Below are 19,067 nucleotides of genomic sequence, written 5' to 3'. Positions count from 1 at the left end.
CAAGTATTCCAAACTGCCTTGTCTTTATTTCACAGACTGATGGACATCAGTAAATCCTGTTTGTCACTGGTATTAAAATTTATTTTTCCACATCATGTATTTGAATCATGTAATAGATTTTGGTTCAGTGACCCAAAAGTTCCAGGGAGGCATTTCCATGTTTAGGGGAAATAATTTCTGTGGGTCCGAGACACAATTTTTGTCTATGTAACCTGAAATGACATTTCACAGCAGATCAGGTGGTAGAAATGTAAGAATTTGGTTGGGTGATTTAGGCCATTGATGTTTATAAATAACCCAAGTTTGGTTCTGAGACAGCATTGAGTAGAGGAAATAATTTCATTGAATCGATGATGTGGTTGTTCAGAAGAAGCTCTTTCCTCTCTGGGAGAAAGGAAATGCTGAAGTGGCAGAGTGTGGAGAGCCAGGTGGGAGCATGTGGGAATTTGTTTGTTAGCTGGAGGAACAACACACAGCTGGGCTGTGGATAAGTAGGGCTTCTCAAATACAAATGGAATTAACTCGTGTATGGAATTGTAAATTTACATCTAGTGAGGTTACTGTTTAATTGTAACAAAAATTGAGGACATTTTCTCACTACTGCTGTTTTAGTCCTTCTGACTTTATTGGTGGCGTATAGGTACAGAGGAGGCAGATGTTTTAATGAGTTAAGCAGGTTTTCTCTTACAGCTCAACCAGCATGCATTAATTGAACATACTGGTTAGTTATAGTAGATAGTCGTGGTTCTGGCATTCTCACTTTGTAATTTCTCCAAACCACAGTCAATAGCTGAAAGTAGAGATCTTTAATTAAAAAGAAGGTGATTTCTGAAAACATTTTTAAGTCCATGTTTATTCCCTTCAGATATATTTTCATCTTTTACTTGAAAATAAATCTGAGCAGCCACCAATATATAACCACAATGCACCTTTTAAAACAGAGTAATGACTTGTTCTCTCACCTAATATACCTGTGCTATGTTGTCACACAGATTCTATAACCTGAAGTGTATTTGTAGATTAACCAAATTACTAACTTCAAGATACTGTGTTATTGAAGTAGAAGAAAAGGCAATTGCAGCACCTTAAACCAAACACATTTAAGCTGATTTCAGTTTATGCTGATGCTGTGAAGGATGTTTCCATTTTCTTCTCTGCCAGCTCCTTGGCAGCACCTGCCACCCCTGCCTTGCACCAGAGTCAGCTCAGTTGGAGATGTGTCTGCTAAGGCATTTTGTTTGGTGTTTGCTGGGGCTGATTTTCAGCCATCAGGTGAAGTTTTGATCCTGCTGTCAGTGCCAACCACCTTAAGGAAGGACAAATAGCAAGACTGTTTCCTTTAGTGGCCTTAGGTGAGCTGACAGCAGTTTTGGTTGTGAAAAGCTCCTCTTAGGCCAGAACACAAATAGAGGGAAAGCACTTGTCTAAAATACTGGCTTCTGCAAATAAAATGGGTCTGGATTACCTTTATGCACCATTCTGTGCAACCAAACGAACTCTTTGTGTTTCTAAAATAGATTAAAGTTAAGTAACTCTGCTGTAAATGCTGTCTGCTGTCTCTTCATAGAATCACAGTGTGCTTGAGGTTGATGGGAGGTCAGCTGATCCAATCCCCCTGCTCAGGCAAGGCCACTTAGAGCCTGTTGCCCAGGGCCATGTCCAGACAGCTTTTTAACATCTTCAAGGCATTTTACATAAGAATTGTGATAAACGTAATCTTGGAGTTATGCTTAAACCCAATTCTCTTAGTTTCTCCTTTTACAAATACTTGTAAAATAAGTAAAATGAAGTACTTTGATTTATAGAAAGCACGAATTTTGCACCATCTTTACATTTTAGACCTCACCACTGTGTGTCTGCATCAGGTTTGATCATAGAATATAACTTATTCTAGTACTTTAGCCTAGTGAATACTGGAAATAGCAGTATTGCAGACACTGGTTTTTGTAATAGAAATGTAGACCCCAGGGATCAGTGCATCTGACTTATTCACACTCAGACTAAATTGTAAGAATGCCTCATTTAAGGGAGATGTATCACTCAGTGTGCATCTCATTTCTGGTAATCAAATTTTGTGCAGTGTTTATACTTCTCTCTTATTGGCGTGATACTTCTGTCTTACTGAGAAGAAAAACATATTTATTGAAATATAAACGAAGACACTTGTGGGCAAACTGTGCTTCTCCTGTATTGTCCCATTACATTAACCCACTGTATTCAGTCATTGAGACAGGATTTATTGTCTTGCACAACAACAAATTGCTGCTGATAATTTGATTGATTTCATATTCCTGTTTATGAGGTGGTAACTTCTCTTCTGTGCTAAGATCCTCATGCATTGCATTTTGTGGCCCTTTTCCCTATGCAGCATTTATCCAGATTTCTATAGTTGTGTTTCTTCATTACAAGCTGAAGTTTCTTTTCTGAGTCAAATGGGAAATCTGTGCTAGGTGTAGAGTTACTGCTGAAGAGCTTGGGAGCCTTCACAGGTGATTAGGTTTTGTGGGTGAAATGTAAATTCTAATAGCGCTGTGCCCCTCTGCTCTGCCAAGATAGTAATTCTGTAGTAGTTCTCGGTCTTCCTCTGCATAATTGTTCTGTATGGGAGGTGAACATTTGGAAGGGTAATGATATAAGTTGCTGAAAGCTGCTGACATTTTCCTGTTTGAAATTGTCGCTCTTTCAAGTTGATGCAAGTGGAAGAGTCACTCAAGCAAGAGTCTTCTAAGTGTCAAGCAACCTCTGCCAAGCATAGGAGGAGGAACTTGAACCTTCTGTAGAATAACCCAGCTCCACCTCAATTCTGCTTAAAAAACCCCATTGTTGGTCTCTTGGCACGGTGGTTTCCTCTTGGCTGGTGGTTCAGGAGGTCTGATGTGGCTCATGCTGTTTTCTTTCTTTCTCCAGTGGAGAGAATCCTCTGATTTCATTTATCTGTTCTTTCAGCATATGCAGATGACTATCCAGGCTCTCCAGGATGAGCTGAGGATCCAGAGGGACCTGAACCAGTTGTTCCAGCAGGACAGCAGCAGCAGGACCAGTGAGCCCTTGGTGGCAGAGCTGACAGAGGAGAACTTCCAGCGGCTGCACGCGGAGCACGAGCGCCAGGCCAAGGAGCTGTTCCTGCTAAGGAAAACCTTGGAGGAGATGGAACTGCGTATTGAGACACAGAAACAGACCTTGAATGCACGTGATGAGTCCATCAAAAAGCTGCTGGAGATGCTGCAGAGTAAAGGTCTGTCAGCAAAAGCCACTGAGGAGGACCACGAGCGGACACGACGGTTGGCTGAGGCGGAGATGCACGTGCACCACTTGGAAAGCCTTCTTGAACAGAAGGAAAAGGAAAACAACATGCTGAGAGAGGTGAGTGATCATCTCCAATCTTAAACTCCTCTCTGTCTCCTATCCATTTGACAGTTCTAAGGAAAGAATCTTCCATCCTCTCTATAAGCTGTATTTTACATTAGATTTGATTTGCACACATTTTAAAATTTCTTTGTGGCTTCCTTGCACGTACCTTTTGGAGTTTTGTGCTGTGGGCCCCACTTTCCCTGTAGGCCCCATAGGAAACTCTAGAGGTGAGTTGTCCTAAAGCCTGTAAAATGAATTATGAATTCTTCTGTTCTATTGTTGTCAGAGAGAAAGTAGCTACCTGTATTTAGGTGAGAGCAGAGAGAGAAATCTTTGCAAGAGTAATGGATGATTGCAGAACAGTTTCTATGGAAACAGTCATCTTGCTGTGAAGGGTATTTGATAAAACTATTAGCTGCCCTGGATGCACAACCAAAAAAGAGATTTCTTAAAGGGACACTGCTGCACCCATAGTAACGCCTTCTCACCGTCCTTCTGAAAAGAGAAAAACTATTGTTAAGTCTGTATTGTACCTTAAAAGAGTACAGTGGCAGACATTCTTCACTATTAATGATTTTAGACTAATTATAACAAAATATAGTCTATATAGAATACAAATATTTTAGTAAAACAAAAAAAAAATGAGATACTGTGTAGCTAGTACATTTTTTGTTACTATTAAATGCATTTTCCTGTTGTCAACTGGCCTCCTAAAGTAATTAAATATTAACTTCTAAAAGGCTGGTAATTCAGCATGGATTGTGTAGATGCACAGATAAATATGTGTATGCATGGATTCATGAGTGCTAAGATTCTGTTTAAAGATTATTTTACATCTGTCAACTGAAGGCATGAATTCTTAGCTATCCATGTCTACCATGTGTATGAATGTAATGACCTGTTCTGCACATTGGTATCTATCTCATGGTTCGCTCTGTGAGTGTACAAGATTTAAGGCCTCTCTCTAAGAAGTCAAGAAAGCAAGGCCTGGAAAAGTTTTTTGAGATGAGTGTATGCAGCACATAAATACCTCTTAATACCTCTTATTCATATGTTTCCAGGGCCTGACCCATAGTGCTTGTGCTCTTGCAAGCATTTATATAAGAAAGCTGGAGCCCATTGCATTTCTGAGCCAGATTTAGGCCAGATTTATTTTTTTAGAGCAGTAATCTCTTGAGTGTCTGGAGTGAAGATAATATGATTCCAGAGTTTCTGCACTACAGTTTTTCCTTTATTTAGCAACCAATGATAATTCTGTTCCAATTCTTGTAACTATTTCAGGAAGAGCCTCAAATGGCTTCCATTTGTTTCTGCTCTAAGTCCAGCAACATAAATGAAAAGCTGGCAGGAGCTGTGCAATTTTGGAGGAATGCGGTTGCGTTCGTTCCTGCTGAAGATGAGTAGATGTTGCAAGATAAGAATTCTTGTTCCATTCATACATATTTGGAAATCATCAGTCACTTAAATGGTAGTCTTTATGGTAAGGTACTTCCTAGAGGAGGTGGAGATGACCTACTGACTTGAAAGGGCAAATGTGATTTATCAAATGTTTTAAAATTAATTACTTCTTGCTGCTTACCTGGCCATGATTAATTGAGAAGTGTAAGCTGGGTATAATGTAATTTGGAGCTCAAACCATGGATATGATGTGGGATCCAGCTGTGAAGCTGAGCACCCTTGTAGCCTCAAAAATGTGGTGCCATTTTATCTCCTTATGGAACTGGGTGACAACAGGAATGGTTCTGTTTGTACCTGTGTGTCCTTGAGCTCTGAGCAAGGCTGAGCTAAGTGACCTCAGACTTACCTGCATCAAACTCAAGTCTCATGCCTGGGGCTCTGCCAGGCTGGAGGAAATCAGAGGAACTTGCAGCTTTACTGCATGTGGCTGCCTGAGCACCCAGATGCTCTGCAGGACGTGGTTCACAGCTGCTGTCCATGTTTCACATGTGGAAATTCTCTCTCAGGTGTGTCACCTGCTAAGTGTGTCTGCATCACCCTCCTCAGCTGACCTTCTGTTATGTCCATCTGTATTTCCATAGTTGTAGGTTATTTTAGCCCTTTGCTGTCCCAGATACTAATGATGGAATTTTTGAGCTGCTTTGAAGAAATGAATCTACTTTCTTGATGGTTCTATATCTAGCATTCCCAGTATCTGGAAAGGCATGCTAAACTCTTCTTTAAATACTGCTGTTAAAGGAAGCTTTAGTATCTCAAAGGGATTCTTAAGAGTGTGGAAGGTCAGTTTATATTTCATTTCCTGACAGAGTAGAAAATTTTAATAGCAGTCCTTACCATCTTAGCAAAAGAAGTTCTGAGATGTCAGAATCCACTGTTTCTGACTCTGCAAGGGTGTTAGATTTCTGATAGAATATTTGCTGGAAATTAATATTAAAGATCTGCATTTTGAAGCAAAAAGGTATCCCTCGTTGTCCAACTTTAAAACCTACATGTAATTCAAAGTGTGATGTTGAGACTCAAGATCATCAGACAGTTTTTTGGGCAGGCAGTGTGGTTACAGTGGCCAGCAGTATGACCTTGAAAATTAAACCTTGAGAATTAATTGATTTCTTCAGCTTTTGCTATTAACAGTAATAGCAAAAAGATTGCATGAATTTCCTAAGGAAAATAAATTCTAAGAGAGGTCCAAGTTGTGGTTCTGATAAGATTACAACTGTGTGCCACCATTTTAGGTTGTTATATCCATTCTGAGTTATCCCTTTTTCTAGTCTGAAAAATCCAGTGCTGCTTAATTTTTCCTCATATAAAAGACATCAGATATTTTTGATCACCTCCCAGGGCACTGTCTCAGAGTCTCCCAAATCCAGATTATAAAATGGATTCTCTAGCAGCTGCTAAAAGGTATTTCCATAAGCAGTTTGACTCTCTTGGGCTTTTCCCAATTGCCCTGACTTCTGAGAGTCTCAAGAAATTATTCATCCAAGTCCATGGGAAAGTTACTATATCCAGCAGAGGATGTATTCAGCAACTGATACAGAGGACATTCTCTCATTAACACAAATAATTAAATATCTCGTTGAACATCAGAATGCCCTGACTTCAGCAGATAGCAGTGTGGCTGCATCACATTCCTCTACCCTGGAAAACAAGCTTAAGCCTCATAGCTTATTAAAAGACAGCTGCTATTTTGAATACCCCTTCTTCAGTCTTTGTGACAATTATTGTTGTTGGTATTCTAGACTTAACTTTCAAAAACAAAATGATTTTCATACCAGGAGGAAATACTTGATGAAATCCAGCAGCTGAACTACAGCTTCCAGAATAGCTCCCAAGCTGCCTCTGTGTTCCAGACTTGCCTGTTGCAGAATTATCAGTGGTGGTCCATAGCTCCAAAGATAACCAAGCTTGCTGTGCTCTTTTTGACAGCCTCCCCACTCCCCAAAGTGCTGGATGCACTGGTTAGAAATGGATTTTTCGCAGTTACACAGATCAATAGCCCAGATATCAGAGCAGAATATGATGTGATCCACACTTGAAGTACTATGGACAGACTAAGGTTTGTAAGGACAGTCCAACAAGGACTTAAGTATAGATGGCTGACTACAACCATTTATTTGAAAACAGAAAGAAGGCTGTTTATACTGAAGGTTTTTTTCTTCAGAATGTAGTTCTAGAGTCAAGGCTTGCATGTTACAGTAGTGTGGAATGAGGGAAGAACTGACAGGAGCTTTATACTTTGTGTCCAGAAACTGTTTGGTAGTAAATTACAGTTTTGACTGTAATTTATTATTTTATTTTTTAGTAATCGGGCCCATTCAAACAAGATGGATTTTTATTGTAGCTGAGTACAAAACTGAATGAAGGAGTTAGGGATGGAGTGCTTAACAAATAAAGGAGGTTTTGTATGTAAAACAGGCACTGAAATGGGTGATTCATGAGGACACTCATCCACAATGAGCTTAAGGAAAGAGTCTGTGGCAGAAAAAGCTATTATTTCTTCCCTTTTTTGAGTGTTTGCTGAAATGGCAACCCCACAAAGTGCTGTTTGTGAACCTAGGATGGCTTTATTGCAAGGACTGACCCCTCTTTGTGGCTGTTTGGAGTCAAGCTGCCCACTCCATCCCAGGAACCAGCACTCATTGTCTGGGAGCAGTCCCTGCTCTGTCTCCCATGGGCAGAGGTCTGGCACAGCACACCAGCCTATCTCACAGGTGTGTTTAAACTTACATTAGCCAAACTTGGTCCTGTGGTGGCCAGAGAGCAGCAGCAGGGAGCTCAGTGAGGAAGGAGGGATGTGGCATCCACGTGTCCCATCCCTGCTGAGCTGTGCCCAGTGCAGAGAGCTTGGTTCTCTTGTCTGACTGGATTTTAATGAGCTGTGACAAGTTTTGCAAACAAATTATTTTTCCAAGGGTGTGTTAAAATTCTTACCATTTTCTGCTCCGGGCTCAGAGGAGGATTTAGAAATTTTAATTGGAGCAATTAGAGTTAACTCAAAGAACACTTTTGTTCCGTGCCAAGATTTTGCAACATAAATGAGATACTTCAGGAGAGAAGTTTTGTTTTTCAGGAGTAGATAGATTCAGTAACTGGAACTCTTACTACCATCATATCTTTCTGATGAGGTAAAAAATGAAGTTTCTGCTTTTTTATTGCTGCTTCATGCTTTTGACCTTTTAGAAGCAAATGGCAAGGGGAGAAGTGATTTCAATCAAGATAATTTAAATAATTATGTCTTTATTAGAATTGCTTTCTTGGTCTGCAGATCATTTTAAAACATAGGTTTTATAGGTCAAAATTTGAGAAAATGGGCTATTGCAACTTGAATGCATGCATAATGTATTTTTTATGTATTTAAATTTTTTTAAATACCCTTTTAGTTTGGAATATTCTGTATGTCACCTTAGGTGAGAATGACAATTAAAAATGTTCAAACATACGTGAAATTATTTTCAACTTTCCTCAGTGCAGAGGCTGGTAGCTTCATAATTCTTCAAAAGTTGAAAAATTCGGTTGGAAAAGAATGTATTTTTAGAGTTTAAAATTTTTGTTTTCTGTTTTTCCAGACAACAAAAAAATCTGAAGCACCTTATTCTAGCATGGCAAATTTCTGATTTTTATACAGTAGTTAAATAATGTGTGGGTATTAAGTAAATGGAAAAAAAGCAGAACTCCAGTCATCTGTCTGGATGCTTTTTCTGTATTATAATTATGGTTTTATCAAAGTGAAATAATTAATAAAATTTCAGTAGGTTTCTTCATATGCTTTTTCTAGCATGGGGGGGGGGGTAAATTAATTAATTCTTGTGCTTATTGCAAAACAATTTTTTTTCTATATGAATGGGCTGTTCATCAACATACAGGAGGATTTCTTACTATTTCATTTTAGCACTTTCATACCTTTGAAATAGGATTTTTAAAACTATGTGAAACAATGCATAAATCTCTCTGGGGATTAAGGGTTTAAAATGCTTAAACTTCAATGTCTTTTGATGTTTTGTTATATTAGAAGATTTTCTTTGTCAATACATGTTACATGCTTTGCTTTGTTTACAAATTATCTCCTAGGTATGCTTTCCTTGGAGATGTTCACATTGTCCTGCCTTTTATTCAGTAAAAGTGAGATTTGTGGAAGTTTGTTTCCACAAATGTCAAACTTTGTAGTGGAAGGACAAAAACCTAAGTTGGAAGCTAATTTAAGTACAAAATGAGTGCTTTTGCACCTTAAATAAGAGGAAAGAGAAAAAATTAATTACAGCACACATGTAAATGAAGTTCTACAAGACTAAGATATAATTTTTAATTGACTTTTCTTCAGCTTTTGAATTCACACTTCTGTAGTCAGATTTCATCACAATGCCTTGCTGCTTACAGCTAATTGGATGGTTTGAATTAGTTCTCATCTTACCTTGCTTTTACTCTAATTCCCAAATTTTGAGGGATTTTGCTTTTGTTTCCTGCTGATTGAAATGCTGAGATGAGCCGGAACCTGTGCTTTAATTTTCACTTTAGTTGATGCCTTAGTAAACAAACTTAAGTGTCCTAATATCTGAGGTTTTAATTGGATTAAGAAATAATCGTCTCAATGGATTAATACAATTGCAAAAGAGAGATGAGTTTCTTTAGCCAGGGGTAGCTGAGCTTCAAAGCAACTGGCACCCTCCATTATCAGTGTGTGTGCAATTGCCAGCACGTCTTTCAAAGTTATGTTCTTTGTGAATACAGTCACTTTGTTTTTTTCAGGGAATTATGTTGATTGGGTTTGCAAATGCAGGAAATGACAAGTGGAAAAATGCAGAAATAATTTCCGAAGGAACTGCCATGATTACTGCTTCCAGACTTGTATAACTATATAATTTTAGTAGCAAAAACTCTAATAGCAATGAAATAAATTCTACAGGACTCTTATATGTTCTTTTTTCAGTTTGTTTTTACATCTTGCTTAAATAGAGGTTAAAATTACTGGTATGGAGCACTTTTTGAAAAAAATGCATAACAAAATCCTGAAACTAAACAATTGTGGTACTATCCAGTCACCTTCTGGCACCAGGTAGTAAAGATATTTATATAAATGAGTCATGCAGATTGAAGGGCTCTCCCACAGGTTATTTCATGCAACCTTCTGCTCAAACCAGCAATTTCAAGCGGCAGGGGATTCCACAGCCTCCCTGGGCACCTGCTCCAGCATTTGGTTCTTCTCCTGGTAAAATCTTTTTCATGTTAGCAGGTCTAAATTTTCAGTGCTGGAAATTCTTCCTGTTGCCTGTCATCCTTCCACTTCTGAGAAGACTTTTATTTTCATCATCTCTACAAGCTCCAGTTAGTTCTAGCAGGCATCAAGTTTCTCCCCAAGCCTTTTCTTTTCAGCTGAACAAACACTTTTCTCTCGCTCTCTCCCCTTGCATCTTGTGCCTGTCAGACACTGTTCAGGTTTTCAGTGCCTTTCTTGTACTGGGGAGCCCAAAATTGGGCACAGTGGTCACAAGGGCTGCACAAAGGGGAACACCTTCTTCCCCCCTCCTGCTCCTGCACTCCTGCTCACTCTCGCTCAGCCCAGGGTGCAGTTGGGCTGCTTGGGGGGTTTTTTCCACATAGCTTGGTCCAATTCATGTTTCCCCAAATTCCATAGATCTGTAAGCTGCTGGGAGTGCTCTCTGTCCCATTGTTCAGATCATGAAGGCACTGAGGGTTGTCAGGGGGAAGCTGCTGCCCTCAGTGCTCATCAGCACCAGGCTTGGAGCCTGACAGCCCAGCTCATCTGCTACCTGCTTTTTTATCCACTTACCCAGCCTATGGCTCACAGGTTTGTCTGCAGGCATGTTTGGAGGCCCTGGGACATGGAACACCCATTGTCCCTCACTTAGTCACACAGACAAGTAGAAGAAAATCAGGTTAGTCAGGTATGATTTGTCCTTCTACACAACTAAAGACCTATTTTATCTTTTATAGCTACTTAATAATTTTTTAATTAATAATGATCATGAATACTGAGCTGATGGATGCTCCTGAAATTTTCCTTTTGTTGGAACATTTGCATTTTATTGTAATTAATTGGAACTAGGTTACTGAAATCTAGGTAGGCAGAAAAGCCATCTGGGAGACTAAACCTTAAGTACAAAAGATATAACATTCATTTAATGAGGTCTGGAGGATAAGGTTGGAGAATTAAACCAGTTTTTAGTAAAAACTCTCCAATGAGTGTTGCAAAGATCCAGCACAGGACATCATGATTGATTACTCAAAGATAGGAATGGTACAGTTAAAATTAAAAAAAATACAGAATCATGACTATGCTTTTAATTATACATAATATTTTTAGTGATTTTTTTTTTTATTAATGTGTGAAATGGTATGTTTTTGTTACTCTCTGTGTGGAATGTGCTGCCTGATAATGCAAGTTTGGCAGGAGATGGAAGGCATGTCCTCTATGGCTTGGGAAACTGCTTGTTTGTGGCTACTGAGAGATAAGTTGCTGTATTTTTAAGCATATAGCCTCCCCCACTATAAAAACATAATTGTTTGTAAGTGCACCTTCACATTTGTCCTGAATCTTGTGCAAAATCAGACACAGGAGCAACTGACAGGATAACAATGGCCAGGTTATGAAGGAGGAAAAGGTTTGGACTAAATTCAACCCTCATTATTATGCACTTGTGTATAATTCATAGTGATAATACTGCTCAGTATTGAGGACTCATTCAATTCTAAACTATATTCTCTAATTTTGAATTATTTAAAAAAAAAAACCATGGACTTTGTAACTATTTATGGTGTGTTCAAATCACTTTATCACAGCTATTCTTTACATATTCAGTGTTCTCAGTGTGTTTAATCAGGTATTCTATGTAATTATGCTGACCAGAAAATTAGAGTATTGTTCCTCGTAGGGGCACTGTGCTGCCTTGCAGGACTGCTTGGCAGATGTAATTATGATACACACCTTTAGTTCCTATCTTTTCATATGTGGTAGATTTTCTTGAAAAGGAAGATAGATATTCTTAATTAAAAGTGAAGATGAAATATAAACCCCAACTCTGGAGAAGGTGCCCACCTTGTTTGGAACTTCTGACTATTTCTGGCCTTCAGTTTCTAGTTATTGAATCTTAAAGATTTTTTTGGACAGAGCAACCCATTTTGGAATTTTTTCCTATGAATGTACTTTGGTGCAAGTTGATTGCAACACTATAATTTCGTTTTTCCTTTTTGCTATTACTTTTAAATGGAGTTATTGAACATATGAAAGCAATCAAAACATAAAAAGTGATTTATATGAGCCACCCTCTTTTATAATAATTTAATATGCACTCAAACGTGCAATGATGCTAAATTTTACTAATCGGTTAGGAAACAATAGTAGTTACATAATAAAGTTCTTAATGTGTTAAAGTAAAGGAGAAATCCTGTATTACTTTATCAGAATGGATAACTTACAAGGAGTGAAAGACTGGGTTTCTGTTTTTCTGATCCTGATATTTTTGTGGCCCTATGTTTTTAACTATTGTGCAAAATCCTGTTTCACTGGTTCAGATCTTTATTTTCATCCATCTATGGGAGGTGTGTCCACAACAGAATCTGAACACATCAGAGATATGATAGATTAGTATTTTTCCATTCTGCCACATGGATGCAGCCTGTATTTCCTAATTAAGAAGGGGATGTGTGCAGTGCCTTCCTTCAGTCTGTGTTCCAGAGAGGCTCCGTCTGCCTGTAGCTTTTTTTTTCCAGGCTCTTCAGGATCACAGGCATGTTGCCAAAATTAAGCCCTTCCTGTGCAGTCAGGGGCTGGGAGGTGTTATTTTTCAGCAGGTTATGTCATCCAAATCACAGTGGAATTACTTCAGGCAATAGAAGTAGGACATTTCCTTTGCTGAAGTGCAGAGCATCACTTCACATAGAGGGGATAGAGGCATTTCTCAAGAAGGAGCTTAGGAGAATTTTCTCTTTGGGAAAACACTGAGCAGTGGTGGAAGCAGACACTGTTGTGTCAGCATCCCTTTACAGACATGCAGTTCTCCTGCTGTGTATTCCACCTATCCCATTTCCATAGCAGCATCTGATTTTATATTCACAGGTCAGAAACAGTGCCTCTGCACAAGTGGAAATTACCTAACCACTAAAATAAAAATAATGCAGTGTCCGAAATAGATTTATGACATGTTAATTTTTGACCTTCTTATCCTGTGTTTTCTCAGTTGCTAAAAGCTCACATGAGTTTGTTTTAATTTCTTTGAGTAAATCCCTTTTGGGAATGCAGGTACAGGTAAGTAGAGTAATAATGGTATTGCTCCACTCTGGTGCCAGTAATAATTGTGCAGAGGCTCTCAAGTTTTCTGTTGGCTCGAGGAGAAACAAATATGTTTAGAGGGATTTTCAAGTTTATTTTTTCAGGAGGATTTTTTTTTTTTTAATTTCAGAGAATACCAATGTACACTTCAAACACGCTTGTAAAAATAGCTTCTCAGAAAATACACAAATATAATATTTACAACCAGAGAAACCTTCTATTGGATTCTCTTATTCCATTCACGGGCATCAACTTATGCCAATGGTCTTATGCCAGACTTATGCAAGGTTCTTGTGGCCCTTGGCATGTCGCAACACATTTTAATCTTGCTCACTTTAGAGCTTGTAGGAACTTCACAATCTTACAAGCAGTGTTCTCAGTATTTTTAAAAAGCACTGTGCAACTCTACCCTTTTCATTCAAATAATTAATCTTCTGGACCTAGTTGGCATGGATGACTGCCATACAAAATTTTAAGTCTTCACAATTTCTGTTGAAAATACCAATTTGTGAATGGCTCTTGGTATTTGTTTTTCAGGTATTTGAGGGGAGTGGATGGATAAACTGTGTGTGTGTGGGCACATGACACAATTCATTGTTCGGTTAACTGGCATCACAGTTTGTGCTCTGTGGGCACTAAAGTATTTCTCTGGTGTATAAGATGAACATTCCAACAGAATTCACATTCCTGCAGTTAACATGAGAGTGTGCTGTAAGGACAACTCTGTTTGAAGGCAAAGAGTCAAAGAGTGTTAATAGTTTCTCCGTTGCTTCTCTTTTTACATGTGCTGGCTTGAAACCCCAGCTTTATATGGTAGTACAAGTTGTTTCAGCTTTCTGTAATTTTATCCCTTAGCAAGCAGTTTGATGCATGATATTGCTGTGAATTTACATCAACAGAAATATCACTGGACTTAGTATCCTCCTGTCTGCATCCCCTGAGCCTCCTAGAGCAGTGTGCTGTACAGTCCTGTATTTTCAGCTGTGCTCAAGGCCAAGAGCCTTGAGAAAGATTTTTCATCCTCTGTAGTTAAATGTTGCCACTGTGGGGTAAAAAATGCTGGGAAAAGAGAGTTAACAACAGCTGTGCCTTATAACTTGCTGAAATAGAAACCTAAGTGTTGCTGTTTTCAGTAAGCCTCCAGTGAAGTGCATTATGTGTATGTCTTCCATGAGAAACTATCAAGAATTCAGATTAGTTTAGCAGGGAGATGATGGAGCTTTGTAGTAGACCCAGCTGTCATTTCAAGCCTATGTTGAGTAAGAGGGGAGTCAAAGGTGCAGAGCCTTTTTACCTGTGGCTCGGATTCTGTTGAATGAGCTTTTGGCAATCCTTTCTGTGATATGAGAAGTGATAAAATGGGTGGACTGGCAACATCAGAAAGCAGCATTGAGTTATGCTGTGTATTAGCAAGAGAAGCTTCTAGTAATTATGTTTTTATTGGGGCCCTGCCATTAGTCTAACTCCTGCTTTCATTTCTGCTGGCACAGGAAATCCATCGTCGATTTGAGAACGCTCCCGACACGGCCAAGACAAAGGCTCTCCAAACTGTTATTGAGATGAAGGTAAATGGTTGTGTGTATGGGCAGCAGGAGAGTTTGTTCTCTGGAAAATGGGTTTTCATCTGAAAGGTGACTCTACCAAATACCATATGCTTCTACTATTTTATTCTCCCTTTTTTGCTATTGATCACTGAAGAGACAGACACAGTAAAAACTTGTCTTCTGTCTGCCTGCAGCAGCAGATACAGATTTCTTGCAGTTAACCCAAAGTTCATTATATTACAAGAATGAGAATGATAGGTTAATATGAAAGATTTGTGGGATTTTATGATGTGGGTTCTTTTCTTTTTATGTTATCAACGTTTGAAGTACTGCTCTGCTTTTTGTGTATTAGCAAAGTTAGCAAACTCGACACCCACTTAAAGAATGGATCATATAGCTAGAAATATGTCTGTATACCATCATGAACCTAACTTTTCTAGATGAATTTGTGATTGAATTCTTAAGCCATTAGTGTAAGTATTTAATGGACTGATGGCAATTGGCCAAGAACTCAGGAGCCATAATCAAGTGTGTGGTTTACACAGCTTTATGCAGTCATATTTCATATTGAATTGCTCATAAAGTACATCAGACAGGGTTTGGACAAATGGAGTTGAAAAATTGGAAACTGTCTTTGCAAGCTGTTCTTTTCCATTTTGTATCCCTCCTTTTTGTTTTCCTTCTTTTTTTCCTCCTGCAACTTTTTCCATTCTATATCAGTGTTTTCCTTATTTATATCCCATTTTTCATTTTCTATCACTCTTTTATTAGTCATCTTTGTGGTCCATAGTAATGGAAACTAGTTGACTATCTGGTAACATTAGGTGTCTTTGCTCTCAAAAGAGAAACACAGGGACATTTCTGGAAAATGAGGTGAGCACTGAAGATAAATACTGTTATCAATTTCAGCATATCATTTTGCCTTACTAGCTCTAATTTTTTGCTGCAAAAATCCATTTTATCAATTTTAATATAAGTATCAAACATTAATCAGGAAATCCAGTTAGATCTTCATAATGATGCTTTTAAAAATATCATCTCATGAATGAAAACATATATTTTAAAAAAATCAACTTTTTGTTTAGTTGTGCTTTGTTTATCAAAGAATAGGTTAGAAAGGTTTTGTTTAAAAAACTGTGTAGTATAGTTTCAAATCAGATCTGTCTTTCAGGAAAGACTAAATATTTTGGGAAAATGAAATAAGAAAAAAACAGTCTGTTTTAAGAGATAATAGTTCCTGAATGCATATCCATGATCATAAGAGTATGCATGGAGCGCTGTGTGCTGTGTGAATCTGTTCTTGCTGTTCTAACACAAAGACTTCTAAAGAAACAGTAAACCAGGTACGCAGAATGAATAGCTCTGATCATCCTGTATGAGGATAATGATAGATTGACTTTGTTTTTCCACATGGCTATTTTTAACCCACTGAGATGTTTTATACATTGTACATATGAGCCAGAATTCTTTACTGCTTTATCCAGTCAATAATGGATTGTTGCATGTTTTCCTTGCTTATGGTGCTTTGCTGTTCCCCATTTGTGACCTCACTTAATTAACCAGTGGCACAAACCCAATTTCTTACCATTCTTCCAGTCACATTTTGCTGTCCATTCAATTAGAATTACATTTCTCTCTGAAAAGGCAATATTTCCTCGTGTTCCTTTATTTATTCATTTATTTATTTATTTCATCCTACATGATGTTTCTGCCCTGAACCATGTTTTATTTCAGTACTATACTCTTGCTTTCCTTGAAAAGTGAAAACTAAATTGAAAAATGAGTATCTGAACTCTCATATGTAAAGACTTGAACACTCATTTCTCTAAGAACTTCCTAAGTAAATTTCAAGGGCAGGTAATTTATTGGACACGTACCTCCTTTTGTTTTGCTACAACAGTATGTTAACAAAAATCACTTGTGTGTGTGTCTTTACCCATGTCCTCTAATCACTTCCAGGATTCAAAAATCTCTTCCATGGAGCGTGGCCTCCGGGATTTGGAGGAGGAGATTCAGATGCTGAAGTCCAACGGAGCCCTGAGCACAGAGGAGCGCGAGGAGGAGATGAAGCAAATGGAGGTGTACAGGAGCCATTCCAAATTCATGAAAAACAAGGTACTGGGCAACAGCTGACAGCCCTGTGTTAAACTGAGCTGAGGGAACAGGGGAGAGAAATGGGCATGCTTTAGTTAGGAGTTATGGTCTGGTTCCCACTCAAATGCTGGGAAACAATTGATTTAGTACCTGGCCATGTGGCCACTAAAATAACTTCAAAATATGTAAGAAAAGTTTGAATTGAAATATTTTGAAAATTTGAAAAAATTAATTGAAAATATTATAATGGTTTTTCAGTAAGATCAGTGCCCCAAGTTTTCCTTTTATTGTCACACTGATCTTTTTCCTTTTTTCCTTTTTTTTCCTTTTTTTTCGTTTTTTTTCCCTTTTTTCCCTTTTTTTCCCTTTTCTTTCCCCCTTTTCTTTCCCCCTTTTCTTTCCCCCTTTTCTTTCCCCCTTTTCTTTCCCCCTTTTCTTTCCCCCTTTTCTTTCCCCCTTTTCTTTCCCCCTTTTCTTTCCCCCTTTTCTTTCCCCCTTTTCTTTCCCCCTTTTCTTTCCCCCTTTTCTTTCCCCCTTTTCTTTCCCCCTTTTCTTTCCCCCTTTTCTTTCCCCCTTTTCTTTCCCCCTTTTCTTTCCCCCTTTTCTTTCCCCCTTTTCTTTCCCCCTTTTCTTTCCCCCTTTTCTTTCCCCCTTTTCTTTCCCCCTTTTCTTTCCCCCTTTTCTTTCCCCCTTTTCTTTCCCCCTTTTCTTTCCCCCTTTTCTTTCCCCCTTTTCTTTCCCCCTTTTCTTTCCCCCTTTTCTTTCCCCCTTTTCTTTCCCCCTTTTCTTTCCCCCTTTTCTTTCCCCCTTTTCTTTCCCCCTTTTCTTTCCCCCTTTTCTTTCCCCCTTTTCTTTCCCCCTTTTCTTTCCCCCTTTTCTTTCCCCCTTTTCTTTCCCCCTTTTCTTTCCCCCTTTTCTTTCCCCCTTTTCTTTCCCCCTTTTCTTTCCCCCTTTTCTTTCCCCCTTTTCTTTCCCCCTTTTCTTTCCCCCTTTTCTTTCCCCCTTTTCTTTCCCCCTTTTCTTTCCCCCTTTTCTTTCCCCCTTTTCTTTCCCCCTTTTCTTTCCCCCTTTTCTTTCCCCCTTTTCTTTCCCCCTTTTCTTTCCCCCTTTTCTTTCCCCCTTTTCTTTCCCCCTTTTCTTTCCCCCTTTTCTTTCCCCCTTTTCTTTCCCCCTTTTCTTTCCCCCTTTTCTTTCCCCCTTTTCTTTCCCCCTTTTCTTTCCCCCTTTTCTTTCCCCCTTTTCTTTCCCCCTTTTCTTTCCCCCTTTTCTTTCCCCCTTTTCTTTCCCCCTTTTCTTTCCCCCTTTTCTTTCCCCCTTTTCTTCTTTTCTCCTTGCTAATGCATTATTGGTTCAGGTTTTATTTGGTCTGATGTCTTTCCAAAGGCAGTTCATTTAAAAAAGGGTGTTTCTTTTTGCTGTCACTGTTGTACAACTGTTTGGCCATTCCATTATGTAAAAGTTGAGAAGAGGGTGAATGTCACGATGATGGCTTTCCATTGCACTCTCCTTCTTCCAGCATTGGAGTCAGCATGAGAGCAGAGTCTACAACAGTTGTGGTGCTGACATTAATTCTGTTGTGTGGAATACAGGACAAATACAGCAGCGAGAGATGTTGATCCTCAGGTGTAAAGATGGACAGTGGCTATTGAATTGTCTATAGGCAGAAGTCAATCCATTCTCAGTCTTTTAGTGGGTCCTAACATTCTTTAGTGAAGGTCCAGGCCCTCTTGTGCAGTAAATTTAAGTATATTGTAAACAGTCCTGCCTTTCTTAATTAGCTTATGTGCACTCCCTGCAAGCAGTATACAAACCCTGGAACAGAGGTTGAAAATTACTAGGTCCTGAACAATTGTAACCCACTGCATTTGTCCTACTTGAAGTTATTGGTCAAAAAAAAAAAAGAATGCTGGTGAAATGAGGAAGCAGAGTTACTTGCCCTGAAATGGATATGAGTACTAAGTGAGGGTTCCTTCCTCTTGCCTCACACCAGTTCACTGAAACACCTCAAGATAACCACATCTGTTGTTACTTTTGCTCCTTATCCCACTGGGTTGCTACTAGGAACTGAAGGGCACCTTGTTCAAATTAGGAATGGAGGAGGAGATTAGAGCACCACTTCCCTCCTTTCTTTCCCTCCTTTCTTTCCCTCCTTTCTTTCCCTCCTTTCTTTCCCTCCTTTCTTTCCCTCCTTTCTTTCCCTCCTTTCTTTCCCTCCTTTCTTTCCCTCCTTTCTTTCCCTCCTTTCTTTCCCTTCCCACCTTCCTTTCCTGCCTTCCTTTCCTTCTTTCCACCTCTTCAATTTCCCCTTGTCCTCTCCCTCTTTGAATCTATAGATC

General features: G+C 38.9%; 1 protein-coding gene across 8 annotated transcripts in view; it reads left to right on the top strand.

Moving 5' to 3' along the window:
- ERC1 (ELKS/RAB6-interacting/CAST family member 1) overlaps positions 1-19,067 on the top strand; it is a 267,802-nt gene that overhangs the window by 56,761 nt on the left and 191,974 nt on the right. For all 8 annotated transcript variants that reach the window (XM_058022071.1, XM_058022067.1, XM_058022070.1 and 5 more), the window contains exons 3-5: positions 2,947-3,363; positions 14,584-14,658; positions 16,597-16,752. In XM_058022071.1, coding sequence (XP_057878054.1) covers positions 2,947-3,363; positions 14,584-14,658; positions 16,597-16,752 — 648 coding nt within the window. The remainder of the gene's footprint in view (positions 1-2,946; positions 3,364-14,583; positions 14,659-16,596; positions 16,753-19,067) is intronic.

Source organism: Melospiza georgiana, chromosome 4 (genome assembly GCF_028018845.1).
Source record: "Melospiza georgiana isolate bMelGeo1 chromosome 4, bMelGeo1.pri, whole genome shotgun sequence".
Taxonomy (NCBI): domain Eukaryota; kingdom Metazoa; phylum Chordata; class Aves; order Passeriformes; family Passerellidae; genus Melospiza; species Melospiza georgiana.
This window is presented reverse-complemented; position numbering and strand designations above follow the sequence as displayed.